The sequence below is a fragment of the Pogonomyrmex barbatus genome, unplaced genomic scaffold (genome assembly GCF_055798465.1).
Source record: "Pogonomyrmex barbatus isolate J1 unplaced genomic scaffold, ASM5579846v1 scaffold1, whole genome shotgun sequence".
NCBI lineage: Eukaryota > Metazoa > Arthropoda > Insecta > Hymenoptera > Formicidae > Pogonomyrmex > Pogonomyrmex barbatus.
Window position 1 is genome coordinate 14,904,666 of NW_028297098.1, and position 26,120 is coordinate 14,930,785.

The 26,120-nt window shown below is 40.7% G+C and overlaps 1 protein-coding gene and 1 long non-coding RNA gene across 3 annotated transcripts in view; one reads left to right on the plus strand and one right to left on the minus strand.

The window, feature by feature from the left end:
• Dad (Daughters against dpp) overlaps positions 1–25,642 on the plus strand; it is a 48,798-nt gene extending 23,156 nt beyond the window's left edge. For both annotated transcript variants that reach the window (XM_089085227.1, XM_089085228.1), the window contains 2 exons: positions 21,180–21,380; positions 21,767–25,642. In XM_089085227.1, the coding sequence (XP_088941353.1) occupies positions 21,180–21,380; positions 21,767–22,110 (545 nt within the window). In that variant the 3' untranslated portion in view covers positions 22,111–25,642. The remainder of the gene's footprint in view (positions 1–21,179; positions 21,381–21,766) is intronic.
• Positions 15,026–19,712, minus strand: LOC148938175 (uncharacterized). Its single transcript, XR_016141358.1, has 2 exons — positions 18,669–19,712; positions 15,026–18,173 (listed from the first exon to the last, which is right to left on the minus strand). It is a non-coding gene; the product is annotated as an uncharacterized LOC148938175 (long non-coding RNA).
• Positions 25,643–26,120: the final 478 nt, after the last annotated feature.

Genomic DNA, 26,120 nt, shown 5'->3' on the forward strand with positions numbered 1-26,120 from the left:
ATTTTTTTTTTTTTTCAATTAAAAAAAGATCTCGAATTTAAATATGCTATGCGGTATAAGATTAAGAGCGCATCTGACTCGACTGTCAGATATGTAACTCGATATCAATTGTGTGCGCGAATATTTGAATATTCGGTCGTAGATTCGGGAATAGCGACACACATGTTGCGTGTGAGTGTGCTGCCCCGCGTGCCCCGGAGGAGAGAAACACGTGGATATATCCCGGTATATGGTATAGTGAAAGCAACAGGTTGCTCGTGTCCGTTTCCTCTCCTCCGCTGTGACGTCGCCGACGGTCCGGGACACCCTTCTCCGCATCCCTTCTGAATGGGGCGAACGTCGACTGGCGTCATCCCTTGGTGCGATAACCGAGGTAAATAGGCGGACCCGATTCCATTCACCGGATCTCGAAACTCTCATGGCTTTTCTCAATTGGAATTCCGTCGAGATTCTCGTCGGGTCCTTGCCTCGGAAACAAAAGGAAATCGAAAATACAGGATGTCTCGACGCTTTCCACTTCTATGGAATTTATCATAGTAGTACATTTTTCAGATGGATTTTTCAATAGAGAAGAATTCTTTGGAGATAAGTCAAATTGCTTGGCGCAACTTTCGCCGAGAGAAAATAAAGTATGTCTTTTTGATAATTAAGATTTGGCGATTAAATTAAATTAAAATTTGAGATCTTCTTTCTCAGATTGCTTTTTTAATTATATAAATTAATATGAAATATTTCTATTTACATTTGTATCAGATATATATCACAATTTCCTTTTTTATTGAAATAATTAAGATTATTTTTTTTTTTGTACTGATTGATATTTTATTAAATCACAATTGCAAATTTCAGACTAAAATTATTTACTTATTCTTAAGAATATAAGCGAGTTTTAGTTCCAAAACAGTTGCCTCTCTTAGACAATCCATGCGAGAGAATCAAGGTCATAGTCCGACGGAGAAGCCGGATCAAAGTTTTTAAAGGGGAGAGATTTATCTGTCGGGGAGAGAAACGGATGCGGGTGATGATCTCCTACCATCGGGATATAACTCGTGCAAAGTTAACGTTCTATGAGACATACGGGGTTTTTCCCCTTTAAATACGTCGACGAATTAATCGCTGTTACGAGCAGCAAATGTTGCGCAATAGTAATGATACGCTTTTCACAAAGTGGTAGTCGTGACGGACGAGGAAGGAATTTTTACGCAGCCGTTAGCTTTAAGAGTTAACGGTTCGTTAAGTGGGAAAACAAGTAGACGAGCTAAAGCGCTTCAATTAGCGGCCTCGGTGCGTTTCGGTCGCGAGGTCTATCATTTCTAGACTTTGCAGTTACCATGAATCATCTAACTCACCGTTTCCTCGCTCGTTAATAATTATGAGTCTCCTGAAAATTCCGCCTGCCCTTTCAAAACGATCATTTGCCCTTTTTTCCGCTTCTATTATTACGCTCATTCTCTTTCACGAAAATACTGCAGAGATAAACCGCTGAGCGTTTCTATCGAGGATCATTGGTCGTATCAGAAATGATATAAATCTGTGTGTGTATGTGTGTGCGCGCGCGCACGCGCGCAATTCCGGGTCCTCTCCGTCTTATTCATCGGCAATTTCGAAGAAACATTCGCGCGTGCCGAGCAGTTGAAGGGTTGAAGAATGATTTTGTGTCGCGTACCGAGGTGTCACGAGAAGAGATCGTACACGAGCCGGCCGTCAATGGAAGAGCTAAACGACGACGCATGCACACGCGCGCCATGAAGAACGCCATGAAATCGAATTGGATCAGGCCACTTGAGAGGGAATGAAATCGCGGCGCGAAATAAGCCTCTTAATAAAATGACGGATTGATTGCTCCTCGTTGTCGTCATCGTCCTCCTCATCGTTGCAGTCGAGTGCAAAGAATGAGCGAGAGCGAGAGAAAGAGAGAACACGCAAACATCGCAACTCGCAAAGCGGTTCGGTATTCCCTCTCGCTATCTCTTCCTTTTTTCTCCGTTCTCTTTCTTTCGTGAGATCCATTTGGGTCGACGGCCTCGATCTTTCAATCGAGCGAAAATAGATCCAGAAGTGCGCTTCGTTAACTATATCCGAGTATACGCGATATCGTTCGCGTAAACGCGAAAAAAACGCGAGTTCCAAATCCACGGTTCTCAGAAATCGCTTTATCGCTTTTTATCGCTTTTCTGTCATCGAACGGATTTCGTTACTTTAATATTCAAATAATTAGTTAAATGTTATATTCTGTTTGCGCGGCATGCGAAAATCACTTTTTCGCCGCGTACCGAGAGAAAAAGAGAAGAAGCCGGGTTTGACTTCCCCATTGCGTTACGCGGATTCGTTTCGTCTCGTTTTTATCTGGCTGTTTTTATCTTGATTCAGAGATGCCGTCAATATCTCGCCGTTCTTGAAGACCGAGAAACGGAGACCGAGAACGGAAATCGGTCCCGGAACGCTGAATAAGTGACGTGATCGCGATGCTTATCGATAACATTATTGACCTATATATAATTACGCCGAGTATCTTCGAGGAATAATCTGCATATTGTGCCCGAGCGCTTGCACGCGCGCGCGTTCGATTGACGAAAGAAAAAACGGAGACGCTCGTTCGCTCGCGAGAGGGTACTCGCCACTAATACGAGCACACGTCGAGCGCATTCCGCGTGCATATGTAGGCTCGCTATGCGCGAGTGCATATAAATACGAGCGCGTAAATTATAATACAACCCGTTGGCAAAGCTGGTTTATGGGTCTACCATTACCATCGCGTCGCGTCGAGATAATAGGCGCGCTCATTGTCCGCGCGATCGTTACTTTGTTTAACGTCGTTAAATTAATAATTAAATTATACCGCAGCGAGATCGCTGCCGGTGGCGCTACGAGGCGAAATAAACGTTCCCCTGAAGCTTTCAAAGACGAGAGGAGGAAAGAGAGAGAGAGAGAGAGAGAGAGAGAGAGAGAGAGAGAGATAGATATGTATATACGAGGCCATCTGTCAAAGTTCGCGTGCTCTTCCGAGAGAAGCCTCCCCCTCCCTCTCTCCCTCCCTCGTGACTCCTCCTCTATCGAGCCGCGGCCGAGTGTTTCAATCAGCAGCCTCTGATATTACGAGGCATGATCGAGGCGAAATAAACGCACGATTCCGTTTGCGTCATCGACGAAAACGTCCGGAAAAACTAAGCTAATTTCACATCGGCAGTGTTTTCCAGGAATTCACATATATTGATCAAAAACAAAGGATATTCAGAGTCGCTTCATGTGAAATCATTCTTTTTTTTTTTTTTTACTTAAAGGGACCTACACTCTTAATGTTATATCTCATAGTATTTCTAAATTCCAAGACATTTTTTTTTTTTTCAATGGAAAAAAAATATTTCGAAGTTATAGATTAAATGTCAATATTAAACGTCAATAAAATATGCCATATAAAATTAAAAATGTATATTTTTTAATATGAAATTTGAGTAAAAGAATAAAAGAATTTCACATAATTCTTCTGACGCATCTTCTGACGAAGAGTCTCAATTGATGATCTGAGAAATGTAAGGGGAATATTTTTAATTTTCTTTCGCAAACTGGTGTTTCATGTGCACAAAAAAAAACAACGTAGTCGCACGCATATTTGGGCCCGGATAAGATGAGCAAGCATTTGCGTATCGCGTTTGCGTTTGCTGGTACGTGCTTGTGAGCAAGTAACGCAGAGAGATTTAAAGAACAAGTAGGAATGTCTGAGAGAGCGATCGAGCTGCAATGGGGGAGGGAAATAGAGAGCAGCGCTCACGAGAGAGAGAGAGAGAGAGAGAGAGAGAGAGAGAGAGAGAGAGAGAGAGGGTGGTGAGGGGAATGCGCGGAAACGGAAAGAGACAGACACGGGAATTAAGTCTCGCGTAACGGTGAGCACGTACGCTCGCTAATGATTGTCAAGCAATTTTACGTGCCCCAGATTTTTTGCCGTCGTAATTTCAGACGCACATCAATTGCCGCTCGAGACTCGGTGATGCGAATCAAATTGTCCAGCATCCGATGGTACTTGAGCTCTTTCGCCCCATGACTGAAGCGACCAGTTCCCGCGGCTCGAGTCGATGTATTTTCTTTTCGAAAAATTTCACATGTCGACCTATCAGTTACATTTCTTAGCAAAGCATCTAATTATAAATATTAAGTAGTCGAGAAACGCTTAATCATTTCGAACGCATTCGCCATTTCTAAAGTCCAGTCTGGTTATCAATCTTGATTGCGATGAGACGCTCCGACGCTCTTTCTCTCTCTTTCTCGTTTTCTCCTTCTTTTGCGATGAATGAATAAAATACAAACGTTTATGCTCTCGGAGTCGTTTGGTATGCTTAATAGATACGTTCTGAGTCACGATTAAATCATTTAACACTATCTGTCATTTTTTTTTAAGCAATATGATAAATTGTGAAAACTCTTGGCATCTCGCGGCGCAAAGCTCGTTGGCGGTTCTTCTTCTCATTTTCTATTTATCTTCGGTGTTATTTATACGATTTATGCCCGCGGAAAGTGACATCGGGCGTCATCAGATGGGAAACCGCTGTCGGAGAAACGGCATCGGCACGACGGCGACGGCGCGGCCTGATTCGCTTTCCGAAATTTCTAAAAACCGAACGCTAAAATATTCAAAAGTCGGTTTATCGCGCGTCGTCAAGTTACACGTGTTGCGCGATTATCGATATCAAACCTGTCGATAGAAAGGCGTTCGCTCGCGCAAGAAGCACGGACTGCTGCTACTGTTGCCATAAGTTACGCCTCGTCGGGCCGTTCAGCACCGAAAAGATTAAAGGATCGCGGCCGCGCGCGCGCGCGACTTGTTTTGTAACTATTAATAGAAGATAAAAGTTCCGAGAGAGGAACAACGTGCGTTTGTAGGAATTTATTGCGCGCGCTTTCTGCGTCTTGGCGATTTAACGGACCGTGCGATTTTATTATTTTATTATATGGTGGTACGAGGATTTACACACACACACACACACACACACACACACACACACACCACGCACACAACGCGTAAGAAGCGGGCGCGCGTGTTTAGATCGCTATCGCGATATTAATTCGCAGCTCGAACGAGCGATTCTCCATGATTCTGGCCGTTTAACGACGCCAAACGATTATTACATGATGATGACGCTATCTGTGGCTCTCGATGTTTCCACAGATTTATCGGAATTGTATCAATGGCACAACACTGGCCGCATGTTTCCATACTCATACATTCACGAAGCGAAACACTGCTGTTGCATTCCATGGAAATTGAGATATTGCAAAAAAATAATTGGATTTTAAGTAAATTCAGAGTTACTATTTAAAGGATAAGTAATATAATTTATATGAGCGAATTTATGTAACATAAGTGCATTAACAATATCCAGTAGATTTACACAGAATTACAATAGAAATAGAAATTGTTTCTTACAAAATATTTTGTCAAAAATCGGAATCAAGCTATATTTTAAATTATGAAGGAAAAATGTTATTTGATAAAACCTTCGCAAACAAATTATTAATAAAGTCGAGAAAAGAAGAAATTGACTATGCAAAATTGTGACGTCGACTATTTTACGACGTAAATTAATAACAACTAAGTCCGATGGCGGATTTTAATACTAGAAAATCTCCACGCCGTTGGGACGTTTTAGGTGCGCCGAGGCTCCATTTTACCTAATGGAAAATCCGTCTTTGAGCAAACCCTTTTTGTCGTCGATCCGAGCGATACGCGCGATTACAATGACGTGCATGCCGTGCATCACGCGATACGCGTGTCGCACGCCAATATGCGCGGAATGAAAAAAATATGAAGGTCGTTCGCAGGAATTCCGTCGGTGCAACGACACTCCATCACAGATGCCTGCCTAGGGTTGCGATCGATAATTTCGCTTTACGAGTGTGCACGTTTGCTACGAATCACGACTACTCGGCGGAGGAATCGTGAATTTTTATTAAATTCTCTTTTTCCAGAATAAGATGTACACGGAAAGAACAGTTTTGCTGGTCAAATCTGGCCAAAAATTTGGCCAAATACAGATTTCAAAAAAATTTTATTGAGCCTTTGAAATTATTACGTACGTCGTGCTAGAAATTGGTTGCTGGAAGATAAAAAATTTTTACACTATTGTCACATTTAAGCATCTCACATAATAATTTTGATGATCAATCCAATAAAATTATTTTCATTATTTTCTAATCAAATTTTTTTAGTATGCTTGATAGTATGCTTGATGTACTTTACGGAGCAATGTTTGTATTATTTTAGCTCAAACACGACTCTTCTTCAAAAGGAAACTCGTGCAAAGAGGCGCTCTCGCAGCAGTTTTTAACGTATCTTTTGACGAATTTAGAGTTCATTCGAGCGAGAATGTTAATTATCGTCAAGTAGGTAGAAAGCGTTATGCCGGGATTGCGAAAGCTCTACGCGGAATTCACGACGGGGGAATTCGCGCCGCGCTGCGCCTAATCAATCGCACGACGCTAAATCACTCGCGTCAGAAACCCGCGGGACCCGAGGCGCGCTTCTTCCGGCTCGTAATCGTTGTCCGGCGCATACTTTCGCCGTCTCGAAAGTCGTTACGAGTTGGCATTTCCTTTTCCGTCGAAGGAGCACGCCGAGGAAAATCGTGGGTGATCCGAAAACTCGAATATATAGGAAGCGATTCCAACTTGATGTTAGCAATGATCCGTGTTCCGAACTCTCTTTTATCGATAAAACTCTAAAAGTGATGACCACACGTCCTTTATTCGATAAAAGTGAGTTTAGAATATAGAATATAGATCGATGTCTAAAAAGTTTGTTCTCGATAAGAATTTATCGAAAAAGGGGGGGAAAATGCGAATTTAATCCGCCAGTGATAAAGATTCCACGAGGAAATCGGGGTATATTTCGCGAATTTTAATTGTCACGTGCAATGGTCGTTTTGGTGATACACTTAGAATCTCGATGAATCGCACGCTATCGCTCGACAACCGTCACTCCTTCGAATTCCGCGAGCAATTCCTCGACTTCCTCGTGCTGCCGACGCCACTGTGCGCCGGAGCGCTCTTGCAAAATTATCGAACGCAGTTTCGACGTACGTATCTCGAGCGAGCGTGCGAGAGCGAGAGATAAGAGAGAGGGAGAAGAGTGTGAACGTACACGAGGAAGAGAAGAAATCGGGAGCCGTCTCGTCGGGCGTGTGATGTTTGGTGGACCGATGAAAAAAAAAATAAATAAATAAAGAAAGAAAGAAGAAGGTGCACCTTCGTTATGTAGACGCAACGCAAAATACAGGCGCTCGCGATTCGCGTACGAGAGGCCGCATACATTCCGTCGCGTGTACACACGCGCGGATGCACGCGGCGGCCCTGTTTGTATAGGGTCAAAGAATTGGTGAAAGAAAGAGAGGAGGACGCGAACGGAGGATAAGGTAGTACGAGAGGACGGGAAAGTGTGCCTTGCGAGGGGGAGGACAGGGAAGGGGAGAGAGATAGGGTGCAAGCGCGGAGTGAACGGTCCCGGACTGTCGCGGGGCGAGTATCGAGACGGAGATAGAGACGGCGAGCCGGAGGGAGACGAGGATAGAAGGAGACGGGGGGAAGGGACGTGGTTGTCGTGGGAGAAGGACCGCGCACCGGGAGGGAAAGAGAGAGGGAGAGGCGGACGGAGAAAGAGAGTGATCGCCGGACAGCCGCGAAGGAGAGGCGCATGCGGGAGCAGGACGGAGAAAAAGAGTGGTTAGGCGGCGCCTGGTATGTGGCGCCTTCACTGGCGTCGGGCCATCTTTTATTCTGCCATTACAAAGCGTCAACACGTATCTCCCCGTGTGCGTGCGCGCGTGTGCGTGCACACGCACGCACGCGTGGTGCGCCCGTGCATAATGCACGTTACGCGCGTTACACGCATGCACACACTCGCGCATGTCGTCTACGCGTATCTTCTTACGAGCGCATTGTTTGTGGACAATGACGAGGGGAGCCTGCGATGACGACGATGACGGTAGAACCGAGGTTCCCGTCGCCGGCGGTCTTTTTTAGGATCCTCTAGGAAGCCTTCTTCGTTTCCTTTTTTTTTTTTTTTCCTCATATCTCTTCTCTTCTCTCTTTCTCCTTTCTCGGGACTCAAACACGTGTCCCGCGTTATGGGCGCGCTCTTAAAAGAGCGAGCTTGGCTTTGAGAGAGTCGTGACTATGATCTTGGAGCACACCCGATTCTTTTTACGAGCATCGATACGCTGTTGAGTTCTGGTACTAGTTCGCGCACTTTTGCCTGCCTTGTCACATCGCCATTCTTTTACGATCAGGCATCCCTTTTTTTCGCTTTACAAACGCCCCGTACAAGCATATATATCTATATACACGCATTCAACAGGATCACCGAAGGTTCCTTTTTTTTTTCTTTTTTTTTTTCTTTTTTTTTTTCTTTTTTTTTTCTTTCTCAAAGTCCTCGTCGACTGAAGTTTCTTTTTCCGTCTTATCTATCTGTCACCACTTGTGATACTTTCATAATATTTATAAATCCAATATTCATCGTTAAATTTTTCAAAATTTATTTACACCAATATTTTATACATATATAAAACAATATATACCATTCAGGATAAAAAAAAAATAAACCTCTCGCGATAGAAGGACGAAAATGTTGGTTAAAGTATCTCCAAAAACGTCTATTAAAGTTTAACGGCGGTGTATCGCGTTGCAGTGGATGCTGTGGGTGGTGTCGATAAGGGCCAACGAAAATATAAGCGCTGCCAAGTGTCCTTTTGATCGAGCATTGCCGCCGCCGCCATGCGCTCGCGCGGTAGTAGAAGCGAGAGGAGTCTTTTTTTAGACCCTCGTGCTGTGGCCGACACTCTCCACTTGCAGGAGAACCGAAATAAATTGAACGATTTTATTGCGATACTATTCGCGGCGCGTCCGCCTACTTGTTTCACAATGCCCGATCTCTCGATATCTATATATATAATTTTATACATGTTTTTATGTGCAATTTCTTCCCTCGCGCGTCTTATTCAGATTCCGTATTCGTCGCGTTCCCCGCGATGCTGCCAGGCAGGCGCCAATAATATTCTTGCCGTACTGTTCCTCTAATATGACACGCACTTAAGCAAACACCCGATGACTTCATGCCTTCGTTTATTATGCGCATACGTATACAATACGCACGTATATATACGCGCGGCGCGTACGCATTTCGCGAGTAATACGGGGTGTCCGATTTTTGTCTCTCGTTGAATTTTGACAACAGATGAGACTCGTTGGATTTAAAGTCGACTTTTCTTCTGAGAGAATGTCGAGGAGGAAATGGACGATTTGTCTAACTTCACGTTTGGTCTTCGAACTCGCCAAAAAAAGATTCTCCTTGATGTTTGACAAGTTCGAGAAGGAGGGGATGCATCCTATATATACCGCGCGCATCACAATTTTGTAAATTCGCGTGGGGGGGGGGGGTAATGTCACTCGGGGAAAGATGCGATTCTTAAACGCGAGCTTTATCTATCTCGCTTATTCAGCGACGCGTGGCGTGGCGACACTCTGACGTGATCGAAGTCTTAATATCGTATTGCTTTGATAATCTATTTCTGTACGTGCCGTTCTCTATTAAATAATTTACAACGATTACATATCTATTTAATCACGCTCGTAACGCGCATTTATTATTATATCACTATATAATAATCCGCGCATAAATAATCACTATGAGCATATCTATCCCCGTTCCCTCCCCTCTTTCCTACGGTCGCGGTCTGTTGTCAAAGATGAGATACTCGTTTTCTCGGAATGCGCGGCGCGATATTATTCCGCCGATATTTATGCCACGCGTGTGTCAGGTTTGCTCGCGCGCGAGTGGAACTCTACGACAAAACGACGTAAGACGTAAACGTAGACGTAACGCATTCAGAACCGGACGAGTGGCGCGACGCACAGGATGCGAGCGGGTTTATGGCTTTGTTATCGTCTCTTCGTTGCACGCGATTTTTTTTCGGACGCTCGTTTGCGAGGACCGATCGCAACCCATCGTGTACAGAGTCCCACGTGAAAGTCAAGTTGTTGCGCCTCGCCGGCGCGACGGACGATCCTTTCCCGCTAGTCTCGTTTAAAAGGCGTCTGTCCTCGACTTGGCGACTCGCTGACGCGGTCATCCGTCGCCTCTCTGACGCGCGAGACTCGCCGATACCGTCGCGTCGCGTCGCCGTCGCGGTCGCCGTCGCTTTCGATTGACAAGAGGACTTTTCCGTCTGTGTATACCTGTGCCTTCGTGTGAGCCTCTCTCTCTCTCTCTCTCTCTCTCTCTCTCTCTCTCTCTCTCTCTCTCTCTCTCTCTCTCTCTTTATCAATTCCGTCACATAAGCGAGTATCTATTTGTATATATTTGGATAACTACTCTGTAGATAACTCCCAAAAAGTAGATAAACTCGATAAACTTTAGAAATTATCGATATTGACCGATTCTCTTCTTATGTTACGTATTTAAAATTATTTATAAAATTATTCGAAAATGATCCGCTTTTTCAGGGAATTAATATCGTTATTAGTTTCCTGTCACACAAGCGAATATCTATATATATATATATATATATATATATATATTTGGATAACTACTTTGTCGATAGATATAATTCCCAAAAGTAAATATTGATAAAATATCGTAGAAATTATCGCTATTGACCGATTCTCTTCTTATCTCAGATATTTAAAATTATTTGTAAAATTATTTGAAAATGGTCCACTTTTTCAGGGAATTAATACCGTTATTAGTTTTCTGTCACACAAGCGAGTATCTATGTATATATTTGGATAACTACTTTGTCGGTAGATATAATCCCCAAAAAGTAGATATTGATCAAATATCATAGAAATTATCGATATTGACCGATTCTCTTCTTATCTCATATATTTAAAATTATTTGTAAAATTATTTGAAAATAGTCCGCTTTTTCAGAGAATTAATTTTGTTAATTTTCTGATAAAATTGTAACTTATTTTGTACTATGAAACAATATTTGTGGATAAATGAGAAAAATTATTTCGATGATAAATGTGTCTATGAAGCACGATAATAAAGTACAGTTTTATTTTCGCTAATCGATGTACGTGCTGTTTTCCGCGAAACTTTAGGGACAGACGCGTTTCTAAGATGATTATAATTATCTTCGGACTATTTATGTTATACATTTCGATTGAATGACTTTGCGTCATTTGCGCGATTACGCAATTTTTAGTTTAATATTCTTATATATAAGTAAGAATATTATAATCTTTTTAGAAAAATTTTAGTCCGTTCGATGAAATTTATATTGATGTAAGATTAAACATTCTCACATATAAGCAAGATATTATAATTTTTATAAAAGAAAACTCTTGAGAGTTAAGCTAATAAATCAATACAGATTCAATCAAACGAAGACTAAAATTTTTAAGAAGATTAAAATATTCTTGCTTATATGTGAGAATATTCATCTTGATTTAAGACTAATTTTTTTTCTTCTGTGCGAGAAAAGATAAATTCGCGAACTCAGTAAAATCATGCCGGTTTCTCCAATCCTCGCGGGGAAAAGTAACGTCATCGCACAACGAGACTCACCGCGGGTGGTATTATCTTCATTGATCTTCGGAATCGCGCGTTTCTCTCTCAAGGTAAGCTGGTCTTCCCGTGTCTTATTCCTATAGTCGTCTAGTTTCTCCTCGTTTCCGATTACACGCTCGAAGTTGAAAACGATTCCCCTGTGCGCACCTGCGTTCAATTTGACGTGTCGTCTCGCCCGGATCGACCTGTCAGATCCAAGGAAGCGCGGTCGACATTCACTCGATGGACGTTCGCAATAGCCTCGTTATCATTTTTAATCGTTTAACGTGTATTTATATATACACATTAATATGTATACAGCATGTTTCCGTCACAACGAATAAGACGGTATCCGTGTACCAGTGGCGCTAAGTTAAGTATGCTTAAATAAATACTGAATATGTACCGCGCGGTACATATTCAGTATTTATTTAAGCTTACTTAACTTAGCGCCACTGGTTATGTAAATATTTGTAGCCTGTGATATTTAGAGGATAAAATGTTATTACGTTTCCAGTTGGTAAGAATCTGAATTTTTTATATACGCACCTTAATATACACCTTTATATACACCTTTCAAAAAATACCGAGGAAACCACTCGATTTGCTCAATATTCAATCGTGAGGATGGGAAAAAGTACGAGAACTAGTTTCCATTTTTCAGAAACGGGGAAAAAATTGTCTTGTAATAACAAAAACTGAAAGAGAAGATTCTAGTCTGTTTTTAGAAAGAATTTTTAGAATTTATAAATAAACGATAAAAGAGATAAAAGATATCTTTCGGATAAAATCCAATCGTTATTCCTATAGAATTTTCTTGTAATTTGACTATGATTACATGATCTCGATAGGATTTAGAAATCGAAAGCTTGTCCTGGGGAATATTTTTGAAATACTGAAATTTCAAATGTCTCGATACACGATACATAGGCGCCAGTAGTACGCATATGCGCGTCTTATCGCGGGCAAACACCGCTCGACTAAACTCGTCATTTTCCTATCGTCGTCTCGTCTATCAAACTAGATATATATACATATGTACACATGTGTGCACGAGTGCATATATAAACGGTGGCGTATTTGTATATATATAACATATATATAATATATATTATATGTATATTAAATATATATTATTAATATATTTTATATATATATATATATATATATATATATATATATATATATACGGGGTGTCACACACATCGAGACATCTCATGTCGCAGTAATGACATTTGATATAAAAGCAATCGACAGTTATTTTTAATAAACTTTGCATTCCCACGGGAACAAATAGATGAATGGTCCCATCCATTGTGAAAAAAAGGAATTAAAAAAATTCATTGCGTTTTCTTCAATGAAATTTAATTCAGTGAGATTAAATCGATTTTTTAGCCTTTAATGAATGCGACTGATTAAACGTATGCATAATGAGATAATAAATAATGTGGACGATCGCTGAGAGACTAAAGCGTGCGTATTTACTCCAGAAACTAATGAATTGAATTAGAATATTCATGAACTTACTTTATTTTTTTGAGTTGCTAATTTTTATACGGTAAGATATAAGAATATGCTCTCATGAATATAAATATAACAATATAAATCAATATAAATTATGTTGCGTTATGGAATTTAAATATTCCTTCCTCTTTTCGTATATGTAGATTACAATAAACATCAGTAATTCAGAATTTGCAGATAGTATCATATTTATTTAAACTGCATTATACAGTCATCAAAAAATTTTTAAGACAACATTTAAATAAAATTCAGATTTTTATTTTCTCATTAATTTATGGTTTAGACTTAATTTGATAATAAATATAAACATTGTATTTTTCTATCTAATTTAATCATTAGAATTAAATTTCGTGATAACTTTCGCAGTGATAACTTTGAAAGTTCATTATTAGTTTAGTAATAAACCATAGATAGTAAGACACAATTCTTATCAAGCTAATCTTAAGCCAGTTATCCAGAAAATGAAAAATCGGGTCCAAGACACGAAAACAAGCCGTAGCTTGCGAGTCAAGCGGTTTTTTTTCTTTTTTTCTTTCTTTTTTTTTTTCTTTCTTTTTTTATTTTTTTTTTTTTTTTTTTTTTTTTTTAATCGAAAAATGAAAACTCGGACTCAAGTCACAAAAAGCAACAAACAAGCTTCGGTTGCGGGTCCGGCGTTTTTAGCGAAATAGAGACACGCGCGATCAGCCACGAATATCGGCGAACGAGCACGTTTCGAGTCGCGTTCTCAAAGTGGGACGGATCTCGCGGTTTCGCGAGATCTCGTACGGAGGTGAGGAATTTGGCAAGTACGTCCCTGGTGGCGGAGAGTTGTGTCGGTTATGATGGCTGGAGCTCGTTGCGCTCGCCGTGTCACACGCACACGCACACGCATACATCCGTGTGCAATAGCGACGGTGGCCGGCTCTCTCGCGGGAGCGTTGTGTCATTAGGTATGCAACGCGCACCTATACGGCGTTACGCGCGCGAGCGCGGTCGTAGAAAGGCCGTTTGAAGGACAAGGGTCACGTCTCTCCGAGCGCCGATATATATACGCGACACGGCCACTGCCTTTACTACCTTTACCGTATAGTCGTCGACCCCGATGTGCGCGCCCGTCCCCGCTGCCGGCGTAATAATCGCGCGCCCTCGCGGACGAACGGATATCGCGAAGTACATTTTTTTTCTTTTTCTCTTATCAAAGGGGAAAATTTAGCTACAGAGACAAGTGTCTGGTTGAAAACGGACACACCGGAAGATTTCTGATATTATGTCAATCAGAATTCCGGAATTATCTCGACTAAAATTTTAAGCAAAATTTTTAGCAAAAAATTCTGTTCAATTTGTTCAATCTTCAAGAATTCCAATTAATCCAATCAAACATTTTTTTCAGCGTATGAACTGCTACGTCGCTAAGTCCGCATAGAAAAAAAAAATCAATGTTAAATTAAGGTTATATATTCTCATATGTGAGCGAGAATATAATTTTCTTAAAAAAGTTTAATCTTGATTCGATAGAATTTGTATTGTATTGAATTATACATGAGAATGTCTTGGTTTAAGTTTAACTTTTTTTTTTGTATGCTCTAAAAACAACGTCATGTGGTTTGCGATATAATTATCTTAAATTTACATAGATAAAGATTAAAAAGAAAAATTTGATGTTTAAGATCCTATCTATCGAGTGATGCCATTTGATATCCTGATCTTTGAAACTTATCTCGGCTTATCACATTAATTGTTTATTCATTTCTTTCTTTTGGAATAGATACATGGAAGTGAGTACATGTAATCAGGGTCGAGAGAGTAAGGATCTTTGAGTTAAAAAGAAAAACTAGAGTAAAAAATATAAAAAGCGTTTTATTTATAAATATATATTATTATTGTAAATATATTATTATTGTAATCTCCAATCGCCGACGACATGAGATCGAGATAAAAAAAATATAAAAAATGAAAATTTTTTTTTTTTTTTTTTTTCCATAAGGACATTTTACGAAATGGTTGCATAATTTAATTTTGATAAACACATGAAAAATAAATGCGACGCTCTAAATTTATATCTGCATTTTAAAATATGTTTTACTCGTGTTTATAAGTTTATCTTTTTATGAGAGAGATTGTTTTTAAAAGCCTATAGCACGTAATTCGCAATTTCTCATCGCGATGAATGAAAGATTGGGATCTTACAGCAATTAAATTGCTTTCCTTATGTTCATATTATTACATACTGACTATATGCGCCTTATCTTTTTATATGCGAAATTTTTAACACGCGGAACAACATGGTCGCCGTCGTGCATGTGCACCTACGTTACGCAGTTACTTGGCTCGGCCATGCCAAGGTTGGGGAACCTTATCTAAGCTTCAGGGTGTTTGACCCAACTGGGAAAACACATTGGCACTCCGGTGGCTTTGCATCGGTCGCTCGCGAATCACTTAAAGCGTCATTCACAATTGGCTTTTCTTATCGATCGTGACGGCATAAAACTGCGCGGACTTATTACTTATCGTTGCGAAAATGGAATGCCGATATTAAGTCTCAAAAAATCGTAGAAGAATCGTAGAAACTACAATCCTCTTTTACATCTCAATTATCTCGAAATGTATTTTATCTCGATAAAAAAGATCAATTTTGATTTTTATGAAGCTTTATGAAGCTCTCAATATCGAGAAAAATAAAATTCTTTGTTTTTTTTTTTTTTTTTTTTTTTTTCTATGGATTAGTTAATAAAATGTTATTTTGGCTTTAGCCGAGAAACTTTAAATTTATTTTACTAAAGCACAAAAAAAAACCTAAAGCGCTTTAACTTGCACTCTTAATAATTTAAGCATAAATTAAAGCATCTTAAGTGTCGCTTTTGCTTTGGTACGATAAATTTGAAGCTTCATGTTTTGGTTAAAGTTAAAATAACGTGCAATCGAGCTCAAAACGAATAAAATAAATCTCTCCGTGCTTTGAGTGTATTTCTTCGCGTCGGGAGTAAAAGCGTAATTTCCTTGGAATTTTCTTTAACGCGGATATTCCGATTCCGTCGTTGCGCGTCAGAATGTAGTCAACGTTAAATTCAACGGCGGAGAAAACAGCCTTCTCGCCGCCGGAATCGTATGCGTCGCACGAAAACGCGGCGGATATAAATCGCGCCGGATTAATTTTACGAACGTAGAATATCGGGCCGATCAAAACAACATCCCCCTCGGCCGACCTCTTCGCGACGTGTATGCGCGTCGGGGGCGAAGTCGGAAGGCCGCCGGGCATTATTCTTGCGGATCGCGACTCGGGGCGCGTCGATAAGTAATTGCATCCAATCTCCCTGGAATTCGCTTTTGGGCAGGAACGGCATGTCGGCCGTTTCCTGCTTCTCTCCTCTCGCGATTACGCTTCTTCCGTGTCTCCTTCTCCACCCGACTCCCGTCGAAATTTATTATCAGGGAGACGACTCGCGGAAGCCTCCTCCCGATGATTTACGAACGCTCCCCCCGTGCGCTTTCGCGAGCACTCGCGGCTTCTTTTTCCTTTTTGACAATCGACATTTACTCCCGGCGCCTCGCGACGCCGACCCGCGATTTCGCGGCGCGCGCGCAAGCCATTATCTCTAAAACGCTATTTATAATTAATAATTGATTTTCATAATAATACAAAGAAAGATTTCACGCAGCTCGCGCGAGTCATCCTCACTGCGCATCTCTCTCTCTTTCTCTCTCGAGTGATCCCGATCATATTTTTCTCTTTTTTTTTCTTGCGTTTCGATACACGTATCCCCTTCTCGCAATTGCTGTGCTTTGTCCGCTTTTATGTCCGCGGATTATGATTTTAGCGTGTCTTATCTTGCAGAACGTATATATGCGCATTCCGTCAAGAGCGGCGATGAGACGGTAGTGCGCGGCAGCGGCGATGGTATCGCATTCCGAACGAGACTCCAGACACTTTAGCCAACGCGTGTCTCGGGAGGACGGCGCGCGTTATTTTTCTCCTATCCGTGTTTACATACGCTCCCGTGCAAACACCTTGCCCGTATCGTTCCGCGCGGTGATTGGTATGCGGCTGGGAAGGTCGACACTCGAGATCTGCGTACGCTGCGAACGATAAATATCTGCGACCGATTCCGCGCTAGTCATTACGCGGATCTTTTCCGATCGCGCACGACCGCGCGCAGAGAGAGAGAGAGAGAGAGAGAGAGAGAGAGAGAGAGAGAGAGAGAGAGAGAGAGAGAGCTTTATTTATTATTTTATCACAACGCCGTCTGTGTAAACTCGCGCGTATGCGCGTCACCTATGTTGTTTATTTCAAAAGAAAGAAAATAGGAAAATAAAATGCAAATTTAACTATAATAAATATGTTAAAATTGAAAATTAAATTTCCCAACACACAGACGAGACATGATTTGTGTTTTATTTTTTATATCAAAGACGCATTAACGACGCATTAATCTATCGAAAAAGCATGTAAAAGTCTGTATCGTCCTAAAAAAATTTTTAGCGAGTTAAAATTATCTCTTTTCCTCTTTTCTTTAGCGGTGCAAAGGACAGCGAGTAATTCTCGCCGCTTCATTGAGAGAGATTTTTCTTAACCGAACCGAGGTCCTTGGAAACAAGAGCGATTATGAAAATAAAAGGCTCGCGGATGTGTACGTCTCTATAAAGAGAGCCAGACGTGAAATAATTCGTCCGGTGTCTCTATCTCGGCGCGCAGAAACGAGGGCATCTTAAGAGCGGCAAGCTGCAGTCAATTCCGTAATTGCTTCTTTATCGTGATCTTCAGAGAAGCGACAGAATTGCTTTATTACAGGGCTTTCAGTCTGCTTCCAATTTTCCGAGCCATATGCGCCGCTCGCGTCGTCTCCGCCGTGGCGTGGCCTACATTTAGTGACTGCATTTATTGTATCGTCTGTATATTGGCCGCCGCGGGGGATGCATCTCCGCACCGCACCCGCGATTCCTGGATACCGATCGTGTAACTTTTTCTTTAGGGCGGAAACGTAAGAGGTGAAAATTTTTTCCATTATTTTCGATAATAAAAATTTTTTGCCTTGGGAAAAAAGTTATATGATCGCTTGCTGGCTGGATTTGTTTCCTCTTCAACGAGTTTATTCCCCGTTTTACTTCAACAGGGTGTGTTTACTGGAAAAATCTGAAATTCTCAAAGAATTTATTTATATCTTAAAAAATCATGAAATTTCTCAGAGAATTTTATTAAAAATTAAGGAATTTGAGAAATTGCTTTTTCTAATATTTTGTCGACGGAATTATTAACGACAGTAGATCCATTCATTCCAAATATCAAAGCATACTGATTTCACGATGAATCCAATATTCAGTATTAAAAACACAACGAATTCGTGTTAAACACAATTTTATTTAATAAAAACGAATATTTATTTTGATAGTTTTATAAAAATTATATTTTGTAAAGTTTGAAAATGTTATGCAACAAAAAGTATTTATTTCTTGGAGTTCCTTCCTTATAATTTCTTTTGAAATTTTTTACATTTAATTATTGAAACTCGAGTGATTTTTAATTTTATTTTATGATTCCTAAATTTTTATGAATAGAAAATATTAAGAACTTTGCACAATAAATATATATTTATTTGTAAGATACATTTAAAAATACTTTGTTTTTTACCTGGAAATTTTAACAAATTGCCTTGAAAATCAGGGATTTCTCGGAAAATTTTTTTGGAGCAGGCACCCCGCTCAACACACCGAGAATTTCGTCAGTGAAACGCTCGGCCCGTGTTAAATTAAACACGGGCTCCATCGTCTGTCCGATTTCTGCACACTCGAAACTCGCGAAATCTTCCTGGCACATCGATCATTTGGAACTTGAAAACAAGCCTACCTCTCGGCGTTTGCCCCGAAACGAAAGAGCTATATTATTTTTCTTTTTTCTCATACACGATTTCCTATATTCCAAGTGATTTTCAGCAAACAAGGCAGCTCTGCTTCTCGGGACACCCTGTACATCCGGCGTATCTACCTCGCAGTTGATTTCGCGCTTCTGGTCCGCGGTGCGATAACTCGATGGGGCATGAAACGCTCGGCGCAGCGGCGGCCAGAAACTGTTAAAAGACTGCAGACGATCGCAGATAAACATGAAAATTCGACGGCGACGACGTCGACGTCGACGACGGCGACGGCGACGGCGACGGCGGGCGACGCGACAGGCGTCCTTGCTCCAACCACTCGCGCTACTACCGATGACGTAATCGTCGCGATACCCCGCAATCTTGGCGCCGCGGTAAACTCGTAATATCTATTTTTATCTGTAGTGGAAGCAAGGGGCCCCCCCGATTCCCCGCCGCCGCCGCCGCCGCCGCCACCGCCGCCGCCACCGCCGCCGCCGTTGCCGTTGCCGCCGCCTGCGCCCCATCTTTCTCTTTCTCTTTCTCGTGTGTGACGATACGCTCTACGACATGCACGCCAGCTCGTCGTTCGGAGCCGCACGGAGAGAGCCAAGCCAAGCCGGAGCCAAGCCCCGGAGATGTCCGAGAGCGGGGTCTCGAGATCGAACGATGTTTATTACGGTCGCGATAAAGCTGTTTTCGGTCGCGCCTCGAGCGTGTTTTCGCGCTCTCGCGCAAGCCTCCGATCCGAACGAACGAATCTCTCTTGGAGTCTTTCACGGTCCGCCTCCACGGTCTGAGCGTTTTACCGATCATCGGCAAGGAACTGCGGAGCAGGAGATCGTCTTCGACGGCTGTGCACTAGGTGACGCGAAAATTTGCTCGCTCGTGAAATCCGTATCGCGATGTAGGAGCGTCGTGACGCAGCGGAGCATTAGGAGGAGTGTGGGGACTTGTGTCGAAATGTTTAATTGGCGATAATTTTCCCGTAACAGAATCGTGCGAACAAAGTTGCCTTTAACGAATTTATATACGCGAAGCTAAATCTAACGCGTGTCACATATTATTGCCCACTCGTTCAACATTGCGCATGAAAAGTTACATGAACATGGTTTGCCAATCGTCTCGCGAACCGCCCAACTTTTTTGTATTATTCCTAAATACGAGAGTAATTTGTAAAAGTTTTTTAATATTTTTTTTTCATTGTGAATGTAAAAATAATAAAAATAGATATAGCACATCCTTAAGTTTGAGATCGACTTGAATTTCATGTCATGCATATCTACATACAATATATCTATTCTATCCCCAACTGCGTGATGTAAAATTTTAAATCGATAAAATTAGAATAAAGTAATAATAATAACTTTTGAAGCGCAGTGATATGTGCAACGTCATCACTAATATCCACTTTTATCCAATGTAGATTAATTTTTATCCCGATTTAATTTTACCTTTTCTTTTTCTTTAATTCTCTCTTTAAGAGTTGGAAAAATAAACGAGACTCGAAATTGAGGATAATTTACATCGATCGGAGACGAGCGTGAAACCATAATACTGCCGAATACTGCTTATGTTAACCCAAGTCATTGTATTCTGGGCTCGGAACAAATCGGCACTCAACGTTGCACCACCGTGCGGTCGGTCCCACCTTGCGTCTTCCTCCGGCTGAATTCTTATTTCGCGATCATCCGGCCTGTAGGATCCTGGCACCGATCCCAGTGGCTGACGACGCCACCGGAGACGCCGCAATAGTAAAAAGCGTGGGATTTTTCCTTGGTGTCTCTTTGTAAAGCCACCCGCGGCTTCTCCAAACCTCTTTATCCGAAAAGACCTCGTTAGAGAAAAATCCGAAAAAGGCCCTTTGCGACGTGCGGCAGATATACATATTTGAATAATCGTGTATCGATGTTAAACGAAAGTTATTATTCTTAAATAAACACAGAAAGATTGGGCAAAAGATTATATAATAAGGCTTTAGATTATATTTTTTTGAATGAACTTCGAATGCAGTGATTATTATTTAAAAATGTCCAAGAATTTCCTTACACGCATTAGTATTCAACGCGTTTATATATCATATCTTTTTTTTTTTTTTTTTTTTACTTATTTAATTATATAAAATATACTTTTATTACATATTAAACTTTATTTTTTAACAAAATTAAAAAAAATTTTTTTTTAATATTATACGTGATATAATTGGATCGCAATGGATCGTTTGATATACGAAGCATCGCAATCTCAATAATCTTAATATTTTAAACGTTTCGATTTTTTTCTATTTGCAGGTGAGACAGGACAGAGGGAATGGTGTACTCTGGCGTACTGGGAATTGGGTGGCCGAGTCGGTCGTCTCTATCCCGTGGAACCATCGACGGTGAACGTCTTCGATTCTCTCCACGACGGCGATGGTCTTTGCTTGGCAACTTTGGCCGAGAATCACAATGCGCCACCTGCGGTCCAGCGTACGCGCAGCAAAATCGGCCTCGGTGAGAATCCTATCCTTCTCAATGAGTGCCGATGCACGTGAAATGAAATTTTACTCTGTTTTACCGAGCCCAAAAAGATGTAGACATTTATTTTGCCAAGGAATTCACACGAGTTTGTCTCTCGATAAAAATTAAATTGAAATTAATAATCTTGAAATTTTTCTTCTCAGATAAGATTTCTGCCAGACAATCCTGTCTTACGGTAAAGAGAAAATTCATATGCTTGAACGCACAAATTAAATTCACAGCAAAAGATATGTGCAAGAGAATTTCAAATCAATTTCTTATAGATACAAATTAATATTGTTCCTCTAAAAGTATGTGAGAACGTATCGATTTGAAGAATCCCAAGAATGAATAAAGGAAATCTTATTTCTTTGTCGCAGGATTAACGCTCAGCCAGGAAGCGGACGGTGTCTGGGCGTACAATCGATCGGAGAATCCGATCTTCGTGAACTCGCCTACCCTGGATGATCCGGAATCGAGGACACTACTAGTTTACCGGGTGCCGTCGGGTTTCTGTCTCAACATCTTTGACCGCGCCAAAATCCTGCAGCTTCCATACGGCGGCAGCGGCGGCGGTCAGGCCGCCGGCTTCACCGCCTCCGGTCCCGTCGACATAAACTCCGTCCGCATCAGCTTCGCCAAGGGTTGGGGACCCAAGTACTCGCGGCAGGAAGTTACTTCCTGCCCGTGCTGGCTCGAGATACTCTTAGCGCCGTGCAGGTGATCATCCCCAAGGCTGGCCGGGCTGAAGGATATCGTCAAGCCTCGTCCTCAATTCGCGCCTCTTCCTCTTCCTCATCGTCGTCATCGCCGTTGTTGTTTTCGGAGAGGATCGGTGATAATGATGCAGCGACCGTGGCCTTTAGCTCCGTCCTAACGAGAGCTGTGTTAATAATAAATAAATGAAAGGAACACGTGTGTGTGTGTGTGTGTGTGCCGGGGGCGATCCTCAGAGGCACGCGTGCCCGGGATCGCCCCAACAAACCCCAGCAGTCTTACCAAAGTACACGCCGTAAAAAACAAAGTAATACGTTTACGGGACAATGTCGCGTTCCGTTTCGTCAGTAGAACGAAAGATCGGAATGAACAGAGATCGTTCGCGAGCGTATTCATCGAGCGCGCACGAACGGAGAGATTCACATCGAGATTAACACAAGTGGTACTTAGAATTTTTGCGAGCATGCATGTTTGATTTGTGTAATTCTCTTTCTTTTTTTTTATTTTATTTTTTTCATTGTTTAGACGTCGATGCTATTTTCGAGATTCGTGTGGGAGAATTTTCGATAAAGGAAGCGAAGAGAAATCTTGGAGCTTCCGATAGGTCTAGTCACTTGTGTTTATTGTCTTCGCGCGTCGACTCGCGAATTTCGCGGATGCGTGGATTCTGAATTCAGGGCATGGCAGGGAAAATTTTTAGCTTTATAAAAATGTAACACAAAGCGAAGAATAATAACATCGACAAAAAAGAAAGATGCGTCTCCTTCTTTCTAGAAAAAAGATTTTATATATATATATATATATATTTAAATTAATCGTGCAATCTTTATAATTTGTATAAAGATTTTAAAATCTTTAGGATATTTCTCATTACTTTAAATGTATAAAAAGCGAATGGAATTTTAAATAATATAAATATTCATGTAAATATTGATCAGTTTTTATTCATGACTTTTTTTATTAATTCGATTAAATTTGTTTATTAATTTTAATTTTAAAATCGTGTGCAAATCTATTGCAATATTATGAATTCTATGACGAGTATTAAGTCACGAAAGGGCAGTACCAAATTTGAATGGTCGCAATCGACTTGAACTGAAAGCTCCGACGTGCCACGAGTCCCGGATGTGTTTTCTCCGATCGTCGTTCGGTGCTGTACACACATACGTATAGTATATGTACATACACTGTGCCTTCCCAGCTTCCCTCCTTGGTGCAGCGCGTACTCTTGGGAAACAAAAGTGCGCTACGTGCCAAGCTCGTACCGCACGAAAAAGAAAAAAAAAAATGACGCCTCCTCCTCATCCGGAGCTATGTACTACAGTAATACGATGTACTGTGATAAGAGTTCAACGCGAGTCTTTTCTTTCTTCCTTTTTTTACGATGGCGAAGCAAGAGAAAGAGAGATAGGTAGAGAAACAAAGCAAAGCATACGTTCGTGTATGATGAATTAACTTGCGAGGGAGATTCTGTACGTCGGAACGAAGTGTCATCGAGGTTCGAGGATCATCTGGTTCTCGAAACTTTTCGACCATGATAAAAAGTAGCTTCTGCTAAGAACGCCTCTGATTTTCGACATGCGGAAACTTTCCTCGAACAGATTGTACATGCGAACGGTTCTTTTTTCATATAGTATATATATATATATACTCTGTAGATATATACGAATGAACTTGAAAGAAGGAAAGAGCAGTGTTCAGAACACAGTGTTCAGAACAATGTGTTTAAATATAATGTAACATGTACCAGTCATACGTATTCATTTTACGCGCGTACACGACACACGTACACACATACATATTATACAAACGACTGATCGACCTGTAAGTTTTTTCGACCATTAATTTACTTTCGTACTACCGCTTTTATCGACGTAAAAGTGGCCGTTACTTTGTAATAACGATCGAATGGATTGAGAGAGCTACTAGAATGATATATTGTGATGCGTATACGCTGCTTAAATGTTATATATTGATATGTATACAGAGACGTATACAACAAGATGTTCATAGGTAGCTGTAGTAGTCTACTGTAACTGTAGTAGTCTACTGTGTGACAGGGAGAGAAAGGAAGATTGAAAAAGAAAGAGTAACAGTCGGGTTGGATCATCGGCGAAAATAATTGTAACGAGGAATAAGAGAATGTCCGTCGGCGGATTGTTCACTTTGGATGAGTTCGACTTGCTCTTCGTAGTTCCTTTTTTCTGTTGGTCGCGACACCTTGTTGTCGGGAATGAGTTGTGGACCATCTATTCTTTTGTGACGCAATTAAAAACGAGAGCGGCATTCCGTGCCGAACTTTGGAATGCGTTTAAGACGGCGTCACATGCTTCTATACGCGCGACGTAAGACAGCATTTGATGATTTACGAGATGCGTATTCTCGAAGGAATCTGATTACGAGTAACTTAAGCTGTCTTAATGTTTTAGCGAGCTTCAGGTACGAATATATGACGTTCGTATTTTTTATGTTCTTCGGATCACATTAAATTCACAATAAGTCGAGAAAATGACCGATAAGAATAATTTTTTTTTTTTAAATGAAATATAAAAATTCATTGCAGAGAGACGATGAATCAATTTAACGATAGTGAATGTAATTTGTATCGATTTGCAGATCAACCGCGCAGATCACCATCATGCAATGTAATATGCGTAATGATTCATGCAGATATTCGTATCTCTTTGTGCTCGTTTTTAAGCCTCGCTCAAGCATCCGAAAGACAGCTCACGCGGTCGTCGCGCGTTAGGAACAAAAAGGAACTTATGAAGGCGGTGCTCTAAAATTAATGGTAGGACAGTCCTACGTAAATACTACTACGGAGACGGCTTCTCTTCTTCCTCTGCGATATGTCCGTCGCAATAAATGCGGGAACCGCCTCGGGAATTTCTGGAGAGAAACTGTTGCAAAAATCGTGTAATATAAATTTTAAAAACAAAAAAAAAAATACGAAAGGAGAAAATGCAGATCTACGCTTGCAGAAAGTCTAATAGTAAACTTGCAATAATAAATTCGTTTGAATAATGAATTACTAGAGAGAAAGAGAGAGAGAAGTGAAAAAGTAAGCACTACATTTATTTCGTGATATTTTTTTTCTGTCGAATCTTTTATGTCTCTGAGTGAATTAAAATTTTGTGACGTTTCGTTTCTGCCGGTTTGACAATGACAATGATTTCTGTATAGTGTAATAGAATGCTATCATTATGATTGTGTTTTCTGTATCGCTGTTAAATCTCGCCGATATTTTTCATATCGCTCTGCCTTTCGTCTTTTTTTGTTCTTTCTTGTATCGTTAGATACAAAAGCGTTATTTGTAGAGATTGTATTTATAGGTAATATAAAATGCGGAGAAATCTTTGGAATTTCTCAATAATTTTTTGTGAACTTTTGTAACGTCATAAAGTTATTTGAAAGCACGAACTCACACGCTGATCTAATGAGGAGAAAGCTCGGATATGAATAATGTAATATATATCTTCAACGAAGATTTTTTTTTTAAATAAGAAAGACTAAATACATCTGTTGTGTATATTCATAAATTGCATGGAACGTTTTTGCATTTCAACTGAAACGTAGATTCATCTGATGCATGGATTTTCTTCTCTCTCTGCCTCTTTGTTTTGCGTTCTTTTTCCGTTCACGTCCTTCGCGCTTTGTCATTCCGTTTTCCTTTTTACATTCTGCTTTTTCCATTTATTTAATATATTGTCTTTTACTTTTTGCGATCATCAAAAGCGAACTTGTTTCTCCAGATATAGATAATATCCTAGCATATTTTCTTATTTCTAAATTATATTTTTACTAATATTCTCTTTAAAGGCATTTTCATCCGGTGTTTATTTAATGTCAAAGTTAATCTCTGCATCTAATACGGATTGATATAGCGCTTTCGTTATATCTCGTAATGAGGAGGATTGTTACGTCGGTCATAAATGACTGTTTAGCTGAAGCGCGTCGGACAAGACTGAGCGCGTTTTCCGACTAAGAATAATTTATTATATATCGCCTATCCGTCTC